Here is a 19,309-nt window from a genome sequence, read left to right as displayed (position 1 = left end):
GGGGGTAATGTGATAGGCTTTGGTGAGGTGCTCATGATTACCTTAGTCAAGCAAGGAGTAGCAACCATTGCAATGCGAAGGGAGTCTGTAAATGTAACTATCGTCCTTTATAACGTCAACTGGATGGTAGCGTTTGTAGGTGCGCGGATTTGCTGTTCCTGATACATACGCAAGGGGTTCCCTGGGCACATTCTCTTGTGGTCTGCAGTGATGAGACTGAAAACAATATTTCTAAGAAGAAAACAATTCCATTATTCGTCCTAGGTGCCAAGAGTGCAGTACGATTCATCATATTGCAGCTGTGTATATAGTGAGCGGTATATGGGTGTGGCCCCAGTCCAATTGACAGTGTGCTTGAACGGAATATGCGCCTGTGGTTCAGGTAAGACGCAGGACAGTGTGGTAATAGTCACTGTACCGCATGTCCCCAGTCTTGAACTTAGAGGCTAAATAGCACTCGCCCCTTTTGTCATCATAAGTGATGGCCCTACACTTGTCGTCCTCGGAGCAGCTTTCCACACATTGTTTCAAAGTCAAACCACGTACACCCCCTTTCACATCATTGATAACTTTGTATCGTCAGCAGCTGGACATATATATGATACCAAGGTTTGTACATACTAAAACCACACAAGGTGTACCATTTATTTCCGTTGAGAGTAGCGGTGGTCAACGAACCAGACTTGCCTGATTAGTTGTTAGCATAACATTCATCTTGCTGGAATTTGGTAGGGTCTTACACTTGATCTCTCCATCTGTCTTTCCCCAGGAAGAGCCTGAATTCTTGCATTTGTCCAGGTCATTACCACATTGATCAACCGACTTCTGAAGGTCGCTGGCTTTCTTTTGGGAATCCTGCAGGTCGGCTTGGCACTTGCGCTCGTTCTTCTCACACTCGTTCTTCTCATCCTCGCATGTAAGAAGCTCCTTTTGACATTTACGCTCTTTCTTCTCAGACCTGTCCTTGTCATCTTCACAGGTAATAAGGTCGTCTCGGCACTTGCGGGCCTTCTTCTCACACTCCTCGTCACCAGGCTTGCAGCTCGCAAGAGCGGTTTCGCACTTGCGCTTCTCCTTCTCCAAGTCATTCTTTCCGTCCTCACAGGTAGTAAGGTCATCTTGACATTTGCGCTCTTTCTTCTCAGCCTTGGCCTTGTCGTCCTCACAGGTAGCAAGATCATTTTGGCACTTGCGGGCCTTCTTCTCGCACTCGTCATCACCAGGCTTGCATTTTGCAAGGGCATCTTCGCACTTGCGTTTCTGATTCTCACATTCCTCTTTATCATTTACACATTTAGCGCAATCGTCCTTACTGTCGAGGCATGTCTGGGATGTCATCCAGATGCAGCCTGGGGAATTTCCCGGGGATGGTCCAATATATGTCAGCTTGCTAGAGAAGCATCGTCCATTGTCCCAAATAGTTGCCTTGCAATCTTCGGTGCTGCAAATATCGGCACATTCTTCGATTGTTTTTGCAGATCTAGGTTCGGCGACCGGGTCAATTAAACAGTCATCGCAAAGGTATCTAATCTTGTTTCCCGATGGCAGCGTCACCAGATCATCACCTCTTGGGCAGATCTTGTTGTATTCCGCATCACTTGTCTTGGAGAGCACCGAGGTGGTCAATGGGAGCAGTAGTAGAAGAGGGGTGCCGAACATCTTGAAATAATAGCTGAAGAGATCATTCAGGGAGCAATTGAGAGATTCGCAAAAGCATGGTTGTCAAGAGCTGGAGCAGAGCAATTGCATCCTGTTCAGTATTTATATATCATTACATAGAGGACGCAAGAGAGAATCAATCGACGTGTAATCGACTATGTGTGGCAAGGGTGGGATAGCCAGGTGTGAAAGAAAGGACACCCCGTTCAATGACAATAGGCATTCTTTCTCTTACATCACGACCAAGTCGAGACCGGGCAGGGTGCTGTTTTCATCAAGAACCTTTCGTCTCCCTCCAAGCCTCGATCAGAACCCTAGCTATGATGTAGTGGTCAGACCATCTCCTTCTCAAAACAGGAGTGCAACTTTCCCGAAGGCTGCAACCGTCGCACTGGGCTGAGCTAAATGTTGAATTGAAAGGTATAGACCCACTAAACCTTCTGACCATGCACGCCACAATGAAAGCGGGCCTATCTAATTATACCTCTAGCTTTGTAGAGCCCAAAGCCTTCAGAAGACCAGACCTGATGTCATGACTGGTGGACAGACATACCCATCATTTGAGTTTACTCTGCACGTCCGCCCTGGGCTTGGGGGATCGATGGTGCAGGGTGGTGATGTGTCATAAACGATCTCACTCTTTCTGTTCTTTTCTTTCGCTTTTTCTCTCGCTTTAGCCTCACATATCCGGCCATCACCTAGAGCAAATAAGGTCGCCCCATACAATTTTCAACTTCAGGTATTACATACTGTTACAATATCTGATTACTATGAAGCCAATCCTACTCGCAGTACCTTTGCTGCTAAGCTATACGGCAGCTGAAATTCACCGAGTACCATTGGAAAAAGAACTCCTCGTTAGTCACCCCCAATTGCAGCGCTGGGCAAAAGCAAAGCAATTTTGAAGCTAACTTTATCCAGGTCTTTGGCAGTGATGACGATGATACTCGAACATCCTCACAGAGGTACATAGGCTCCAACACTCATCAGAAAGCCTTGCAAGACCACGGACCGGATATTCTGGGTCATGACATACCAGTTAAGAACCACAGGAACACTCAATGTACGAGCCCTCAAGCCTTACTACATTGCTCTCTCCTGACCCGCTATATGTAGATTTTTCCACCATCAGGATCGGCACCCCTCCGCAGAAGTTCAAGGTTGTCCTTGATACTGGGAGCGCTAACTTGTGGGTTCCCTCGTCGAAGTGCAAAACTATTTCCTGCAAAAAGCATAAGAAATACAAATCAGCATTATCCGATACGTATCACAATAATGGGAGTGAGTTCGAGATATACTACGGCTCTGGGGGTATGACCGGCCACGTCTCCGAGGACATTTTTACAATCGGCGACCTCAAGGTCCAAGAGCAGCTATTTGGGGAAGCTACTAAAGTTTCAGGCTTTTCCAATGTTAAGGCTGATGGCATCTTAGGCTTGGGATTTGCTTCCATTTCTGTGAATAGCATTCCCCCGCCTTTCTATAACATGCTCGACCAGAATCTTCTGGATGAGCCCGTCTTTGCCTTTTACCTCAGTGACACATACAAGGGGCGTACTTCCGAGATTACCTTCGGCGGCGTTGACGAACAACACTATAGTGGGGAAATAGTGAAAATTCCTCTTCGTCGCAAGGCCTATTGGGAGGTCGAATTTAGTGGACTTTTCTTCGGAGACCATTTCGCTGATGTTGAAGACACTGGTGCTATTCTAAATACTGGCTCTTCATTGATCGGCTTGCCATCTGGTCTCTTTGAAACAGTGTAAGTAGTGCTTTTATTCCAGAATATTATGCTGCATGTACTGAGTTCCCGTTCTAGAAACAAGGAAATCGGCGCGACGCGAGATTATCAGGGCAGGTACATACTGGACTGCGACAAGCGGAGTTTCATGCCCTCCCTTACATTTGTCCTGGGTGAATATAACTTCACTATTGATCCCAAAGACTATTCTCTCCAGGAACAAAACTTTTGCATGAGTGCCTTGGTCCCCATGGATTTCCCCGGTCCCACAGGCCCCTTGGTTGTACTTGGAGACGCATTCCTCAGACGGTGGTATAGTGTATATGACTTTGGTAACGGTGCCATCGGCCTGGCCCAGGCAAAACGCAAAGAATAATGGTTAGTTGTATGTGTCAACTTTAAAAATGTGGAGTACATGTATCTACCGGAAAGTTTCATTGGTTCCTTAATTGGCATCCCGTACCCCTTTCCACAAGAGCCTAAACGGATACGTGAGGGACATTCATTCCAAGGATTTGAATTCCGTGGCAGGTTACACCGTTCTCAGCTTCTCTCCTATTGTAGGATTTGGTATGCGGATTGGGCCAGTTTGAAATTTCCTCATGCCGCATTGGATACCTCGCATTTTCTCTCCTGTCTTTTGCGGAATGTGGGGATATAGGCCTACCTTTTGGAGTTCCGTGGATAGCGTCGGCCGAGACACAGACTGTCGCATGTCATATGGTGTCATTCAAAGTCAACTTTGAACCGAGTATACTGTATGGGATTGAGCTTACTCTATGCACGATCTTCTTGATACGTAGGACCAAGTGTTTGATAGGGTAACCCATGATAATGAAGTGAATACACCCATTCGCGGTTCTATCGGTAATCAATGGGGTTGCTGAGGCGCAGCTGATGATCAGCTTTTCTAAACGTGCCCCTTACTTTGTGGAAGACATGGATGTATGCACAGTTGGTTGATGATAGACCCAGGCTGGTCAACCACCTATGCTCCAAGGGACTCGTCTACCTTCCCATTCTCAATTTCGCTCATGATACCGATCATATTTCATTACAATCATCGAGCTGCTCATGGTATTTAGCATACACCCCCGCATTTCCAATTTCTGCGGGCGCCATGGTACGGCTTAGGGAATGTGGAGTCATGGTACACTGTGGCTCTGACTTGTGCAGTTTCAATACCACTGTGGGTACTCCCTCTTGGGGAGTTCTCTCTGCGCTCCGTTACATGTCCATGCATTCTGATGTACTGGATCTATAGCTGATGAACCACAGTAATAGTTTGATGAAAGCGGAATTGACCAGGACTTCAGCAGAGCAACAACCACCAGTTACTTGCTTTCAGTCAAAGATCACTGACGTATTCTCGACGACACGAATCAAAACGAGCAAGCCGAAAGCAGCCGTATTTGCTGTTTTGCTTTCGGATTGACGTTGGCTATCTAAGCATCCGTTGAAAGCCCTTGACTCTATGACTTCACCACGCAGCATCTCGATGGCTATTGAACGGTAATTGATTGATTGACGCAATCAACGCAGTAATTGACAGAGACATCTTGATGGTATTCAACGATGTTACCGGAAATGTATATTGCCAGTGTTGGGGTTGAGGTGGGCAAGCTACTAAGAGACGTATAAGAGATGCTAGAATGGCCCAGCTTGTTTCCCTCTTCACCAACTCCACACAAACATCTTTTCGCATCGTCTTATTATCATTAAGGATTGTCATGGATAAGATGCTCTGTGCTCTCCTGCTTAGTGCAGGCATGTTGGTTGGCCCTGTCGCAACACAGGAAGCCGAGCCCGAGCAAGTCCGGTTATCCCCTCCTTCGCTCTCGAGACTAGGATCTATGCCTTTGTCGCCGCCCCGTTCCATCACGTTGAAGGACTTGCGGGTTATGAAAGACCAGTACGGCAATGAGCAATGTTGCCCGCCTGGGACCATACTCGTCGGAGGCCAGTGTATCTTGCCCCATAGCAATGTCTGCCCTGAAGGCACTGTACAGGAGGGAAATGTATGCGTGGGCAAACCGTTATGTCCTCCGAAATTCCACTATGATGGCCAGAAATGCATCTCCGATCACCCCCCGCGTTGTCAAACCGGATCACGCTTCAATGGCAAGGACTGTGTATCGACGGGCGACCCCTTTTGCCCAGAGGGCTCCACCTTCAATGGACATAGCTGTGTCAGCACGACACCACCTACATGTCCAAGTGGCGCCCAACTGAAGGACAATATTTGTGTTACCAAGCAATCGCCCACTTGCCCGCGTGGAATGCAGTTTGATGGTGAACAAGGATGCGTTAGCACAGAACCCCCTAGCTGTCCAGAGGGCGCTCAATTCTCAGAGGGTCTTTGTATCTCCGTCGTGCCTCCCTCGTGTGAGCGGCCGTTCGTCCTTCAAGGCAACACCTGCATTCATTCTTCCAAGCCCGAGTGCCCCACAGGTGCCACCTTCGATGGCACTGTGTGTGTTTCTGTGACGCCCCCAAGCTGTAAGACCGGTGTCTTTGATGGAGGAGTGTGCAAGGACAAGCAGCCTCCCATTTGTCCACCGCGTACCACCCTCAAAGGGTCCAGCTGTACTGTAGAGACTGGTGCGTCCTGCCCTGCGGGGCAGTCTCTGTCCATATTCCAGGACCAAGTCCGCTGTTGTCCGGACGGATTTAGCTGGGATGGGTCATTCTGTGTCCTGAAACGAGAGGGCGACAACTGCCCTCCTGGCAGCCACTTCGACGGTACCAAATGTGTTTTCACGCCCACCGTGCAGCCCATCTGCCCCCCAAGGACAACCTGGAATGGCAAGGACTGTATCCTTTCAGTGCCACCCCGATGCTCTTCCGGCTTCACGTTTGTCAGCGGGAACTGTGTAAGCAAGGATACACCTGAATGTCCGGAAGGGACGACCTTTGATGGTCACAAATGTGTCTCCCCTACTCCACCTCGCTGTCCTGGAGACACGACCTTAAAAGGCCGGGACTGCATGTCTTCCGACCCTCCTCTTTGCCCACCACGGACTACATTCAATGGCCACTCTTGCGTGCTCAACGTACCACCCACCTGCCCTCCTGGTTCCACTCTTACTGGCCATAGCTGTCGCTTCCCCGATGTTCCTGATTGCTCTGGTGGCTCCTTTACTGGAGGACATTGCGTTGTGCCAGTACCCCCCAAGTGCCCGCCATCATTTATCTTCAACGGAAAGGAGTGCATACACGAGAACCGGCCCCGCTGCCCTCAAAACTACGTCTACGATGGGAAGAACTGTGTCTCTTCCGACCCACCAGACTGTGGATCGGATGCTATTTTTGACGGCACTAACTGCGTCGACATTACGCCTCCAAAATGCCCTGACGGCACATCCTATGATGGCCATGGTTGTTCTGGTGGCAAGCCTCCAAAGTGCCCGGAGGGAATGACCTTCAACGGGCGCGATTGTATTGACGGAAAGCCACCCCGGTGCCCTAAGGATACCACTTTCAACGGTGAAAAATGTGTCTCCAATGAAAAGCCTGAGTGTCCAACGGGCACAACCTTTGATGGCTCCAAGTGTGTGAACGAGAGACCCCCGGATTGCCCAGAGAATACGAGTTTCAACGGCCATGCCTGTGTCTCTACCATCCCTCCCGTTTGCTCGGATGGCACTGTATTCGATGGCTCTAAGTGTGTCACGAAAAATCCACCAGTTTGCCCACCGGGCACCAGGCTCGAGAACGGTATGTGTGTTATCACCACCGATCCCATCTGCGCCGAGGGAACGACCTTCAATGGAAAGATGTGTACCACCGCCACTCAAGCGGAATGTTACCAGATGTTTGTTTGCCCGCCATTCTCACCGTCCAAGCCACGGGCTGGTTGAAGAGAATCCATCCTTCACTACATGGGATGAAACGCAGCATTTCTGGCTGCAGCTAGCCTACTCATCTGTTCTCAGCTTTGATTGCCTGGATGATCGTTCGCTCTTTATAAACCTGATTTTGACTATATTTGCACTGAGTCTCTTATACTCTTGGGACCAGCCACAAAAGTCTATGTAGTTTTCTGCAGGCACGAAAATTGGATGTTGACAGCGGGTTGGCCTTGCGCCTACGCGCTCCTTTGTCAGATAGTCACCAAGGCAGAATCTCACAGATAGGATAATCAATAGTTTCTTTCCATGTATGAGTATAAAATAGCAAGAGAAAATGATAGAAAATAGATGAATAGAAGAGGGAATAGCCAGTTGTCCTATTTTCTCTTCACAGGCTGATAGCTCCCTTTGTTTTATTTCTTCTTTATAGATTATTTCCCTCTTACAGTAACTCCAGGAAGAAACACCTTACTATTGGGACTAGCTCAATAATAAGAATAGTAATATGTTTCATACTAAACCGCAGATAGGGATCATTCTTGGCGTTATAGCTGCTGCGAATAACCTCTCGCAACACCTGGGCACGAATCATGAAGTGAGTGTTCCTGGACAGATCAGATCTAAATGATATTTACCTACCTGGTTAGCAGATTACCCAGGAAATACTGAGCGGCAGCCAATTTGCCAATACATTGCCTGATCCGTGCAAGCCATTGTTCGTATGAGCTTTTGGAGGAGCTTCCAGTTCGTTCCAAGTATGAATGGCTCACATATATATCAAGAGTTGTTTCTAAACCCTGATAGTTTTCTGTCTTTGTACCCTTCCGCTAGCCTTGCCGCTTGCTATTTATCTACCGGAATGGCTGATCCAGGCATAGTAAGGCTCCGCACCATAGAGCTTCTTGACCGACTCGGCTTGCTTCTCCGTCCGAACTAGGACGAACAGTTTATCGTAGCCTTTTATTTACGCGTTCTCCCAGGCTGCTAGAAGCGTGCCACCAAGGTAGCCTGAGCCTCCGGTGATCAGGATGTTGTGTGGCATTGCTTTTCATGCAATTATGGGAGAGGTATGCCTGTGAGATAGTTGTGAGTAAGATGAGAGAGTCGTAGGATTTGGGTGACTTTTCAAGGGTCAGTCCTTTCTATTTAAGCCTGAGACTACCAATAGTATCAGACTATACGTTAAGTATGCTTCATAAGCAGGGGAACTTAGGGTTGGGAACAGTGGACTGTAGAAACATCATAGTGGGGTAGATGTTGCTGTGCCTTCCAATCAGAGACATTATAACCATCAACCACCAATAGGAAGCTCTAGCAGATCCAGGGTCGACTCTTCCGCCAACGCCCATTGGGCACGACACATTTTACATAGCCTACCAGGGAAATGAGAGGACTTAGTATACTGGTTTCTTGGAGGAAATACTTTACGGACTATAACCAGGTGAGAAATTTGCAACGTGCCTTTATAAACAGTACAAGGTGATTGAGTTAGATAGATGCAAGTTAAACTACCATATTGTATATGTGGACCAGCCCAGTGTTTCCGATTAGTTCATACACTTTCCTCCCACACCACCGCTGTCCTTTTCCTGCCACCATGGTCTAATGACGAGGTGACTTGAAACAGTAGACCAAGCCTTCGAGCAAGCTAGAGAACTGGGATATACGAAACGTACTCTTCAAATCTCCAGAGAGCTTGTAAATACCTGTCTCATGATGATTAAAGAGAAGGACCTTATTGGAATGGTTATCCTTGATTGTACAGGGCCGTTTCAACCCATCTCTCCAAACCTTCTAGTCAATTTGACATTGATTGCTAAATACTATCAGACTACATTTAGAAATGCTACTCAAATACAGGTATTCAACTCAATACATTTCGCTCAACATTTCACAACCTTCACAAGGCTCCCTCGCAGATTGACACAGTTCACAGCACATCAGTACAAGCGCAGACAGCAAACAGCTCCAAAGTGGGAATTAACCCTCCAGAAAATCCCCTTAGACCTCAATAGCAGCAACAGCCTCAGCGCCCTCAACATCACGTTTTCCAGCCTTCCCAGCCTGGTCCTGGAAATCCTGAACCCCCTTCTCAATAGCATCAGAGATACCGCCCGCAATGCCGGAGGCAAGGTTCTGCAAATTCTCAGGAACCTTGGAGACAATCGTATCCGACAGCTTCTTGGCAGCTGTCTTCTGCTGGATCAGGTCATTGTAGGTCTGGGCGCCCTTGCCGGCCTGAACAATCTGGGACTTTTTGCTCGATAGATGGGTAACGGCCGTGGTGATCTTCTGCTTGAGGTCGTTCACGGGGCCCGGAAGACCGAGAGCATCGCCACCGCTGAGGTTAGAGGTGCCGCTAACCTTGGTGGTGCCGGCGTTGATAGCATCGACAAGGCTGTCGGAGGCTTGTTGGACCTTGGTCACGTCGCCGCCTGTGTACGCCTGGATGGCTGAGTCGAGGGCGTCGACTTTGGGGCCGATGCCAGATAGGACGCCGGTGATGGTGGGGAGATCGCGCTCCATGTTGGCAGGGGCGGCGAGGGCACCGGCGGTGAGGCCGAGGGTTAGGATAGAGAGGACGGAAAACTTCATGGTGATGGAGTTGAGTTGATTCGACCGAGGAACGGTAAATAGCACTGAGAAAGATTGGCAATGATACTAAGAATGATGAAGAATGAGATGATAGGATTGTAATTTCCCAGAGATACTTGAGTGTCTTTATATCTCGCAAACCTCACAAGAGACAAAGCTGCTCCAATCCCCAGGTAACGAAAGATTGGAATCGTGGTGCCTCAAAATTGGATGGTTTCAATTCCATGACAGCTTAGCGGTAGGTTAGAATATGAAGAAACCTAAATATCCGGTGATCGACGGGAATCGACTCGCCGACGGTCTGAAATTCCGGGGAAGATCCCCCTTGGAAATTAGACTCAAAAAGTGGGTGAGACATATCCCCGGGTGGCTGATGTTTGGAAACCCAACACCTATACTTGTTTGGTAGGAACACCATAAACATGGGCGATCTTATAATATATTGAGTTAGTCCATGTAGTATTCGATCAGCTTACTCCCAGCCACCGAACCAAAAAGGGATAGCAGATATCTTGCTACCTCGATTCCCGACATTTGAGGCCTGGCCTGAGACAATGACATAATATTGAGGTGTTGGAGGACATCATAGATAGTATCACATAAATGACTTGAATTATATGTCTAGGCGTCTAGGGAAAGCGAGACGTGATCATGTGTGCTACCAGGGTTGTCTGAGACTCCGAGTTGAGGGAGACATCAAGGAAACGAAAGAAAATCATTTACTGATGTCATAAGGCAGGTATTCCTGAGTCATTGTGTATACGTCTGACTCAAAGTAGATATAAAAATCCAATAATGGAGGACAAGACCCGTCATTGATGAGGGTGCGATATCCGACCATGAGATGTCCAGCGATAACAATTGAACGTTGATAGCTCATGATTATCCACGAGGACACAAGGCCTTGAGTGATTGGCATTCTTGGCATAGCATATCTATCGGATCGTAGCCACATTCCAGACGCGCACTCATTTGGAGATGGAAATGATCATCCTTGGCCTATCTCTGACAAGACATATCCAGGGACTCCATGGATGAAACCTCAGCATCTTTTTGGGACTAGCGTACTTTGGCTTATTCGCACGCTTAGATTACATAATCACTAATGAATGATCACGTGATTAACAGTACAATTCATACGCATGTAATTTCAAGCCAGTTCTCAAGAAATGTTATGTTTAAAAACAAATAATCAAGAAGATTATATGAGTGACATAGATTCCCTAGTCCTTAAACCGACTTAGGAGCTCAAAGTGCAGGATCTCGAATATCCGAGTAATTCTGCCATCAGAAATCGATACGAACTCCACCAGCGGCACCCCCACTTTCAGGAAAAATACGAATCAGCGTCGCCTCTCATTTCTGACCTCCCCTCGTTCTTCCAACTCCTGGTACTTTTTGTCGCTTAAACTTCCTATAATATAAACATTCAATATGGGTGTCGAGAGGAAGATCATTACCCGCGGTAGCGGCCCCTCTCCTGCCTCAGGCGACAAGGTCTCCATCCACTACACCGGCTGGATCTACGACCCTAAGAAGGCCAACAAGGGCTTCCAGGGCAAGCAGTAAGCCGGCTTATCCTCTGCCAGAATCTTTGGTTTCTTATACGGGGACTTTGGAATACTAAGTTTGCCAATAGGTTTGATAGTTCTAGATCGCCGGGGCGGGGTCCATTGGTTGTGAATATTGGTCAGGGGAAGGTTATCAAGGGTACCTCTTACTGACCAGCACTTGGTATATTGACTTTTGTTGCTAATGTGTTCTGCCCAGGTTGGGATGAGGGTGTCATGCAGATGAGCCTCGGCGAGAAGTCTACCCTGACTATTACCCCGTAAGTTAACCCTCTGCGGGAATGGAAATTAGCTTAATACTGACCATATTATGTAGGGACTATGGCTATGGTGACAAGTATGAACCCTGAACATATATAGTCAATGACTTACACATGTTGGATTGAACCTATTCTAACCATCTTCTTTATAGGGCCGCTGGCAAGATCCCTGCAAACTCTACTCTGATCTTGTAAGTTGCAAAGTCATTTAATTTGGAAATAGTGTTGTGGGATTAACTGTCTATTACAGCGAGGTTGAGCTTCTTAAGATTAACTAGTGGCATCGCATTATCAAGTGATCAAATAGTGGCTATAGAGAGGCGGCCCCGATTTCAATGACTTTTGCCTGTTTCGGTACTTGCTACAGGGAAACACCAGGTTGCATAGTATATTGCAGAGCTCTAGGAACTTAAAAGATCTGCTTAGATGGAACTCAAAGCATCCACTCCTCAATAGACTATTACACCTCTTAGATCTATACGGGGATAATCCCGGCCGCTTGTGGGAAGTATCAATTTCAATGGTGTAGCCATGCGAATAATACAACAATAGCATCCATGTGCAACTACGAATCATTCCAAACGAAATACATCGAAAAGATCTAATTCGAAAACCACAGCTGTATTGCTATACTAAATCAACTCGTCAATTGTCCTTCATGGTTTAAGCAAGATACATTATAAGTCCAAGAGACCTTTCAAGTCCCACAAGTTATTTTCCCAGTCAATTCGAACCGGAACAAGATACAGACATCAGAGAAGTTAAAAGCACAACGGATAGAATAACACAAACTCCCAACGCAAGAACACCTCTTGCTCCTTATTACATGAATCGTCCAAGTTCAAATTCAAACCTTCACCATATCATCCTTCCCCTCGCCCTGCAAATCCTCCAACCCAGTCTTAGCAGTCGCAAACTCCCTCGTCTTCACCCCTCTCTCAAACAACAGATCCAACTCAGCATACGACCGTCCCTTAGGTTCTGGCAGCCGGAAGAACGACCACGTCAAGCAGCAAACGCAGAGTGCACCCCAGAAGAAACCTGATTTACCGCGCCAGTTCCATGCGTCGACGTTCAGCATATACGGGATAATGATTCCGGTGACGAGGTTGAGGATATTGTAGACGTTTCGGGCCAGCACGACGGTCTTGGTACGGAGTCTGGAGGATGGGATTTCGGAGACGAGGGCGAAGCAGACGGGGCCGATGGAGGAGTCGTAGATAAAGGTATAGACGAGAAGCATGGAGCCGGTGGCCCAGGAGATGGCGGGTGTGGATGGAGCGATGGAGACGAACCCGATGACGAATAATACGATGGCTAGGATAAATAGACCGCCGACGTAGAGGGTGCGACGGCCGAAGTACGACATTAGTGTCCAGGAGACGAATGTCCCCACCACGCCTAGGGCATATTGCACGAGCGACATGGTGAAGGACTGCGACACGGCGAGACCTGCGCGCTGGTAAAAGACAGTCGAATAGCCCATGAGGCCTGCGCCACATAGACTCTGCGCCGCCCATGCGCAGCAGGAGATTTCGGTTCGGCGTAAGTCGCTTTTCTTGAAGCAGTCAAGGTAGGAGGTACCGGTTTCAGCACGTCGCTCGAGTGCGTCGGTGTATACGATCATTGCGACGGTTTCTTCGGCGTTGAAGTCTGCGTTAGCGCTGGTCAGTCGTTTCAATGCCTTGACGGCATCTTCGCGGCGGTCTTGTCGAACGAGCCACCAGGGGCTCTCGGGGGCCAGAAACACCCCGATGAAAATGGGAATTGGCCAGATCCACTGCAGAGCAAAGGGGATACGGTATGCCCATTGATCGGTGCGCTCGGCCAGACCCTTCAGCACGCCAGAGGCGAGCAATTGACCTAGCACCCAGCAAAGGTTAACATAGGTGGTGAGATATGCGCGCAATGCGACAGGGCACACTTCGGATGCGTATGTCACAACGAGGGTTTGGTATACACCAAGAGGGATGCCCATAAAGAGCTCGCCGACAACGAGAGTTTGAATATTGGGCGCAAAGAACAGAATGAAAACGAAACCAACGGTCGCGGCAAGGCATGCCATCAGGGTCTTTCGGTATCCCAAGCGCTCTGAGACCAGTCCATTGAGAAAAAGTCCGATAATCTGGCCGCAGGCCATCGCGTTGTTAACACCTGCTTGCCACCTAGCTTCGAGCCCATATGTCCCGTCGGACATGAGACCTCCGTATTTTTCGTTGAAGGCAGGAAATGCGAGGAAGGAACCGATAAGAACAACATCGTAGCCTTCCATGATAATGGCACAGGAGAACAGAAGAGACCACGCCACCGCCTTCGGATAAAGTCTTAGCGCTTGCCATAGAGTCATCTCACGTTCTTTCGCAATGGCGGTATGTGCCTCGCTACTGTTGGGGAGGTCGATATCATCATGCCTCGCTGGGTTATCGTTTTCAATATGTTCAGACATAGCGGCCTTCTCTGGAGTCATCTTGGGTGCGGTATGCAATAGACCGAGCTGGAGCAATAGCGGATGCAGTGGACGATTGCGTGGAAAGTGAAGGCACATACAGGCCCTTTATAGAAGCTTGCAGCAGGAATCAGACCACAATCAATGGCGCTTCATATGCACCTAACCTGGACTATACGAGCATCTAAGTTCCCCGAGTCTGCGTGATTCCCCGCAGCATCCTCAGCAGAATGCAGGTGCTGTCCAGGAGACAAGGTTTTTCCCCAGATTCTCTCTAGCGGATCCCCCCGGATTTTTGACGGCCGAATGGAGCGGTTTGATTGGCCGAATGTCGGGCCGAGAAGAATCAAAAGGCAATCGAAGAATTGACTTCTGTGATAATTTATGCTTGTTTTCAACCCAGAACCAATTTGACGGAGACTCAAGCCAAATTATTTGTTCCATTCATTCCATACCAATACCAACTCCGAGTCGGATACATAACACTGAGGTGTATTCTTGTAAACATCCACCACTGTAAAAGTCAAATGATGGGTCCGATGTGTTAGGAAACCCTTAGATAGGGGGGGGGGGGGGGACTTAAGCAGGGGCAAAGGTGGGCCAAGCTCTTGATCTAGGGTCAACTCAATCACATGGAGTTGTCCAGACCCCTGCTGCTCGGCTCGCAGTCCTCGACCTCCTATTGGTCTGATGTCGGCCCGCGCCACATATTAATGAGGAGAACCCTAACTCTCTAACGCCACTAACTGCGGCCGACTTAGTCGGTTGCTTGGCCATTTTATCTGATACGAAATCCGCTGCATGCACATGTGCATAATATGGTCACTGTGCCCATGGGAGAAATGTAACATTTGGAACCATCTTGACAACGGTCAAGTGGGGTATGGTCTTGTGGGGTTGGAGCTGGAGCCTGATCGAAATCGCATGGGCCTCTTATGCAGGAGCGATATCTTCTCGGGCCGACATTGCGCCAATCAAGAGTCTCTATCGTATGGATCAACATCGTACATGCCAGTTGTTATGGGAGGGTGTGCATGGGAGGGTGTCCGAGTACCGTGACTTTACTACTCACCAAGGCAGTTATATATCTTTCCCTCCGACCAAGTTGATTTTGCCAGAAAGCCTTTCCTCCTCTACCCTCCTCCCTTCATCTCCTATACCTCATAGTCCTCCAAGATGTCTCCAGCCCCAGTTGGTGAAAAATGGTGGAAAAACTCCATCATCTACCAGATCTACCCAGCCAGTTTTAAAGACTCCAACAATGACGGCATCGGCGATATCCCCGGTATTATCTCCTCCCTTGACTATATCACCAGCCTGGGGGTAGACGTAATTTGGATCTCCCCAATGTATGACAGTCCCCAGTACGACATGGGGTATGATGTCTCCGATTATGAGAGCGTCTACCCACCATACGGCACAGTCCAGGACATGGAAGTTCTCATCGACGAGTGCCACCGTCGTGGGCTGCGCATTATTCTGGACCTAGTCGTCAATCACACCTCGCACGAGCACAAGTGGTTCAAGGAATCGCGATCATCAAAAGCAAGCCCCAAGCGGGATTGGTATATCTGGAAGCCTGCAAAATACGACGCCAATGGAAACCGGAAGCCACCCAACAACTGGCGCAGTATCTTCGGCGGCAGTGCTTGGGAATGGGACGAAGGAAGCGAAGAATATTATCTCCATTTGTTTTGCAAGGAGCAGCCAGACCTCAACTGGGAGAACCAAGAGACCCGTCGTGCGATCTACGACTCGGCGATGGAGTTTTGGCTGCAGAAGGGTGTCGATGGATTCCGTGTGGACACGGTCAACATGTACAGCAAGCACCCTGAGTACCCGGATGCGCCTGTTATCGATCCCAAGTCGGAGACTCAAATGTCGCCGGCATTGTTCTGTAATGGACCTCGTATTCATGAATACCTCAGTGAGATGAACGAGGTGCTTGCGAAGTATGACGCTATGACGGTGGGAGAGCTGCCGAACACGCACACTGTCGATGGCATTCTGCGGTATGTGTCAGCGGCGCAGAACCAGCTCAACATGGTCTTTCAGTTCGATATCGTCGATCTCGGACAAGGAAAGGATTATAAATTCTTGACTACGCTGCCGGGCTGGACCCTGCCGGAACTCAAGACCGCTGTCAAGGGTACTCAAGTTATCATGAAGGGGACAGACGGTTGGTCCACGGTCTTCACGGAGAACCACGACCAGGGTCGGTCCGTCTCTCGCTTTGGTTCCGAGAAGACCCCAGAATTGAGAGTCACCTCGGCGAAGATGCTTGCAATGATGCAGGGCACGTTGTCAGGCACTCAATTCATCTACCAAGGCCAGGAAATTGGCATGGTCAATGCGCCAGAGAGCTGGACCATCGACGAATATAAAGACGTCGACAGCACAAACTACTACCAAATGGTGCAGAAGATTTCCAATAACGACCCGCTGGAGCTGGAGACTGCGATGAAGTCACTCCAGCGTTTCGCGAGAGACCATGCCCGGCTTCCCATGCAGTGGAGCTCTGAGACTCATGGTGGATTCTCCTCCTCAGAAAAGACATGGATGCGTGTCCATGATAACTACCCCGAGATAAACGTAAAAGTGCAGGAGAAGGATGACTCTTCCGTCTTGTCGTTCTGGAAACAAGTTATTCAACTGCGTAAAGAGTACGCCGACCTGTTCGTCTTTGGGGATTTCGAGATCTTGGACGAGGCAAATGAGAAGGTGTTCACCTATATCAAGCGAGGGCAGAAGCAATCGGCCTTGATCGTATTAAACTTCTCGGACGATACACTGAAATTCAAGCAACCAGCTGGGGTGCAAGATGCCAAGGTGTTGCTGCGTAACGTTGAAGGGGATTTGAACGAGTTGCAGCCATTTGAGGGACGTGTGCTTCTATTTTAGTTGATAGAGATAATGACTCTGGTAGTACTTTAGACTGAATAAATGGTTCTTCGCTCGATGGGAATATAAAAAGAAATTGAAAATAGCCCAAGTATATGAGTGCCTCAGGCCACCGCCAAGGCGCTAAGGCACGCTATCCAATATAAATCTGGGGTAAGAGAGGCGGGGCCCACGATGTCTCCTCTTACCGACATCGCAAGCTAGATCGATGCATATCGTCGCCGTAGAACCATGGAGGACCACCCTCGACCTCGAGTACACAAGGCATGCGACGCGTGCGGACGAAGGAAAGTTCGCTGCAATGGCCAGCAACGATGCCAGCAATGTGAGCACATGGGCCTAGTCTGCACATACACCGATAATCGACTCGCGCGATCACGGAAACACGCGCTTCGTCGGGGAGAAGTTATCTCGAAACATAAGATCGAGTCGTCGTCAAATGTACTTCTTGCACCAGCTTTATCACCAGTTTCAACCTCGTATTTTGAAAGCCTAATCCCGGAATATATGCATTTCGTATACCCATTCAACCCCATCATGACCGAGGACGAGGTGCAAGATGCAGTCAGCAAAATGGACTCGGATAGGGAGAACGCAGCATTTGTATACGCATTCGCTGCCGCCACTATTGACCTGGCGCAATCCAATCGCCCCACGTCAAGCGCCTCGACGCACATCACCCAGCTTGTCAATCAAGCCATCGAAACCCAACCGCCCATGTTTCTTGGCTTCCGGCCGTCCATCCTGCGCACAATGACCAACGTATTTATACAGATGTGCTTTATGAGCCTTGGCCAATATGACCTCGGCTTTATATATCTGCGTGAAGCCATCACCATGATCCACCTCCTGCGCATCGAGGACAAGACTGCTCTCGCAAATCTCAACCCCACAGAACGAGCACGACGCCAACGTCTTTACTGGTTATGCTTCATCCATGAGCGATTCATGTCGATTGTCCACTTCTCTCCCGCAACCCTATCCCCCCATGCCTCCTTCCCAGAGGCTGACCCCACCCTGGCCCCCGGTATCTCCCAGGGCTGGACCCAAGTCATCAAGACCTTCCTGATCCTCGAACCAACCTTCATAAACCTCTGGATCGGCGACAGAAGCCAAGTCTCAGCGAAATGGGTCGAGAAAAAGTACCAGGAGCTAGACGACGCCCGCTGGGAACTCGAAGTCTCGATGTTATCCGAGACGCAGCAAGCCGATCTCGTCATCACCCGACAGTGGATGCGTACTCTGCTTTGGCAGATGGCCATGTCTAACTGGCTTTTATCCTCTCGTGCTCCCTGTCCTTCACTATCCCTAGAACTCCCGCTCCGGCTATCCGGCCAGCTGAGACAATTCCTGACTAAGATCTCGCAAAATACGATTCGCGTGCACGGATCTTCCATTCTCACCAAGTTGGTGGAGATCATTAATACTATCGCCGATGTTGTTATTCATCTTCCGCAGGCAACGCTGGAGCAGACCACTAGCCGGATTGGGGATATTGTGTTTATGAAGAGTGTGGTGTTTTCGTTTCATAATTTACAGCAGGTGTCGAAGGATATTCTTCTTGAGAAGTTCTGTTTGATTAGGGACCGGTTTCCAGGGATTGAGGCTGCTTGTCAATTGACTTTTTAGTTGGCTTGACTGTTGATATCAATTAATAGATGGTTCTTTGAGCTTGACCGGGGATAACTGACGTGGAGTAACTGCTGCATTGCACGAAGGCGGAAGCCGAGTATGTATACAAAGATCCTCATGGGAATTATGGTATGCATTCTGAGTAGACAGGCATCCAACTTACAACTGGCATAGTTCAACAAAACCACCGAGTGCTCGAGGCGAGGTTGCACTATTTAAACCGTTCAGAAGGATTCTCTTCACTTCTACTAGGACATAATATCCGACATCTCCTCACCTATAACGGAGAAATGCCGAAACCTTTTGCCTAGTAGACCAAAGAGCGTTACAGCTAGCAAGGATAAACTCACAAGTGCTGTAAGGGGACTCCATGGAACACTGACATCTCATTCGAGAAGACGACCAGGTCCTAGAACTGATCTCGGGAAACCTCCGAGAGGCAAAGGCAACCATTTGTACATATCCAGAAGCGATTGGGGAAAGGAAGCACGGTACGATACTACTCCGTGGCTTTTAGGGCCCATGGGCGTTCAATCTCGGTGTCTCTGTCAAGCTGAGTGGAATTATGGGGTATGCCACTCCACAAGCTTATGTTGGACTATACTGTAACAGGAAGAATAGCCAGCTGTGGAGACTCTGGAGAGCCAATGCAT

At 48.8% G+C, this 19,309-nt stretch overlaps 8 protein-coding genes across 8 annotated transcripts; 5 read left to right on the top strand and 3 right to left on the bottom strand.

The window, feature by feature from the left end:
- Positions 1–260: 260 nt before the first annotated feature.
- On the bottom strand, positions 261–1,659 carry AO090038000228 (uncharacterized protein; the record flags this gene model as incomplete). The annotated part of the gene is made up of 4 exons (XM_023238384.1): positions 261–412; positions 492–569; positions 622–687; positions 741–1,659. The coding sequence occupies 4 exons, from the start codon at positions 1,657–1,659 to the stop codon at positions 261–263; spliced, it is 1,215 nt and encodes a 404-aa protein (XP_023093050.1).
- Positions 1,660–2,429: 770 nt separating this feature from the next.
- Positions 2,430–3,776, top strand: AO090038000229 (uncharacterized protein; the record flags this gene model as incomplete). Its single annotated transcript, XM_001825127.1, has 4 exons — positions 2,430–2,516; positions 2,581–2,722; positions 2,776–3,421; positions 3,479–3,776. The coding sequence occupies 4 exons, from the start codon at positions 2,430–2,432 to the stop codon at positions 3,774–3,776; spliced, it is 1,173 nt and encodes a 390-aa protein (XP_001825179.1).
- A 1,363-nt stretch (positions 3,777–5,139) lies between these two features.
- Positions 5,140–7,536, top strand: AO090038000230 (uncharacterized protein; the record flags this gene model as incomplete). Its single annotated transcript, XM_023238382.1, has 2 exons — positions 5,140–7,214; positions 7,449–7,536. The coding sequence occupies 2 exons, from the start codon at positions 5,140–5,142 to the stop codon at positions 7,534–7,536; spliced, it is 2,163 nt and encodes a 720-aa protein (XP_023093051.1).
- Positions 7,537–9,252: 1,716 nt separating this feature from the next.
- Positions 9,253–9,846, bottom strand: AO090038000231 (cell wall mannoprotein 1 family protein; the record flags this gene model as incomplete). The annotated part of the gene is made up of 1 exon (XM_001825129.1): positions 9,253–9,846. One exon carries the CDS (start codon positions 9,844–9,846, stop codon positions 9,253–9,255), a length of 594 nt encoding a protein of 197 aa, XP_001825181.1.
- A 1,434-nt stretch (positions 9,847–11,280) lies between these two features.
- AO090038000232 (FKBP-type peptidyl-prolyl cis-trans isomerase) lies at positions 11,281–11,955 on the top strand (the record flags this gene model as incomplete). The annotated part of the gene is made up of 6 exons (XM_001825130.3): positions 11,281–11,411; positions 11,486–11,556; positions 11,617–11,677; positions 11,734–11,754; positions 11,830–11,868; positions 11,928–11,955. The coding sequence occupies 6 exons, from the start codon at positions 11,281–11,283 to the stop codon at positions 11,953–11,955; spliced, it is 351 nt and encodes a 116-aa protein (XP_001825182.1).
- A 569-nt stretch (positions 11,956–12,524) lies between these two features.
- Positions 12,525–14,144, bottom strand: AO090038000233 (MFS maltose permease MalP; the record flags this gene model as incomplete). The annotated part of the gene is made up of 1 exon (XM_001825131.1): positions 12,525–14,144. The coding sequence occupies one exon, from the start codon at positions 14,142–14,144 to the stop codon at positions 12,525–12,527; it is 1,620 nt and encodes a 539-aa protein (XP_001825183.1).
- Positions 14,145–15,299: 1,155 nt separating this feature from the next.
- Positions 15,300–17,024, top strand: AO090038000234 (glycoside hydrolase family 13 protein; the record flags this gene model as incomplete). The annotated part of the gene is made up of 1 exon (XM_001825132.3): positions 15,300–17,024. The coding sequence occupies one exon, from the start codon at positions 15,300–15,302 to the stop codon at positions 17,022–17,024; it is 1,725 nt and encodes a 574-aa protein (XP_001825184.1).
- A 231-nt stretch (positions 17,025–17,255) lies between these two features.
- AO090038000235 (uncharacterized protein) lies at positions 17,256–18,653 on the top strand (the record flags this gene model as incomplete). Its single annotated transcript, XM_001825133.3, has 1 exon — positions 17,256–18,653. One exon carries the CDS (start codon positions 17,256–17,258, stop codon positions 18,651–18,653), a length of 1,398 nt encoding a protein of 465 aa, XP_001825185.1.
- Positions 18,654–19,309: the final 656 nt, after the last annotated feature.

The sequence above is a fragment of the Aspergillus oryzae genome, chromosome 6 (genome assembly GCF_000184455.2).
Source record: "Aspergillus oryzae RIB40 DNA, chromosome 6".
NCBI classification, from domain to species: domain Eukaryota; kingdom Fungi; phylum Ascomycota; class Eurotiomycetes; order Eurotiales; family Aspergillaceae; genus Aspergillus; species Aspergillus oryzae.
The sequence above is the reverse complement of the archived record's forward strand: the minus strand, read 5'-3'. Positions and strand labels throughout refer to the sequence as shown.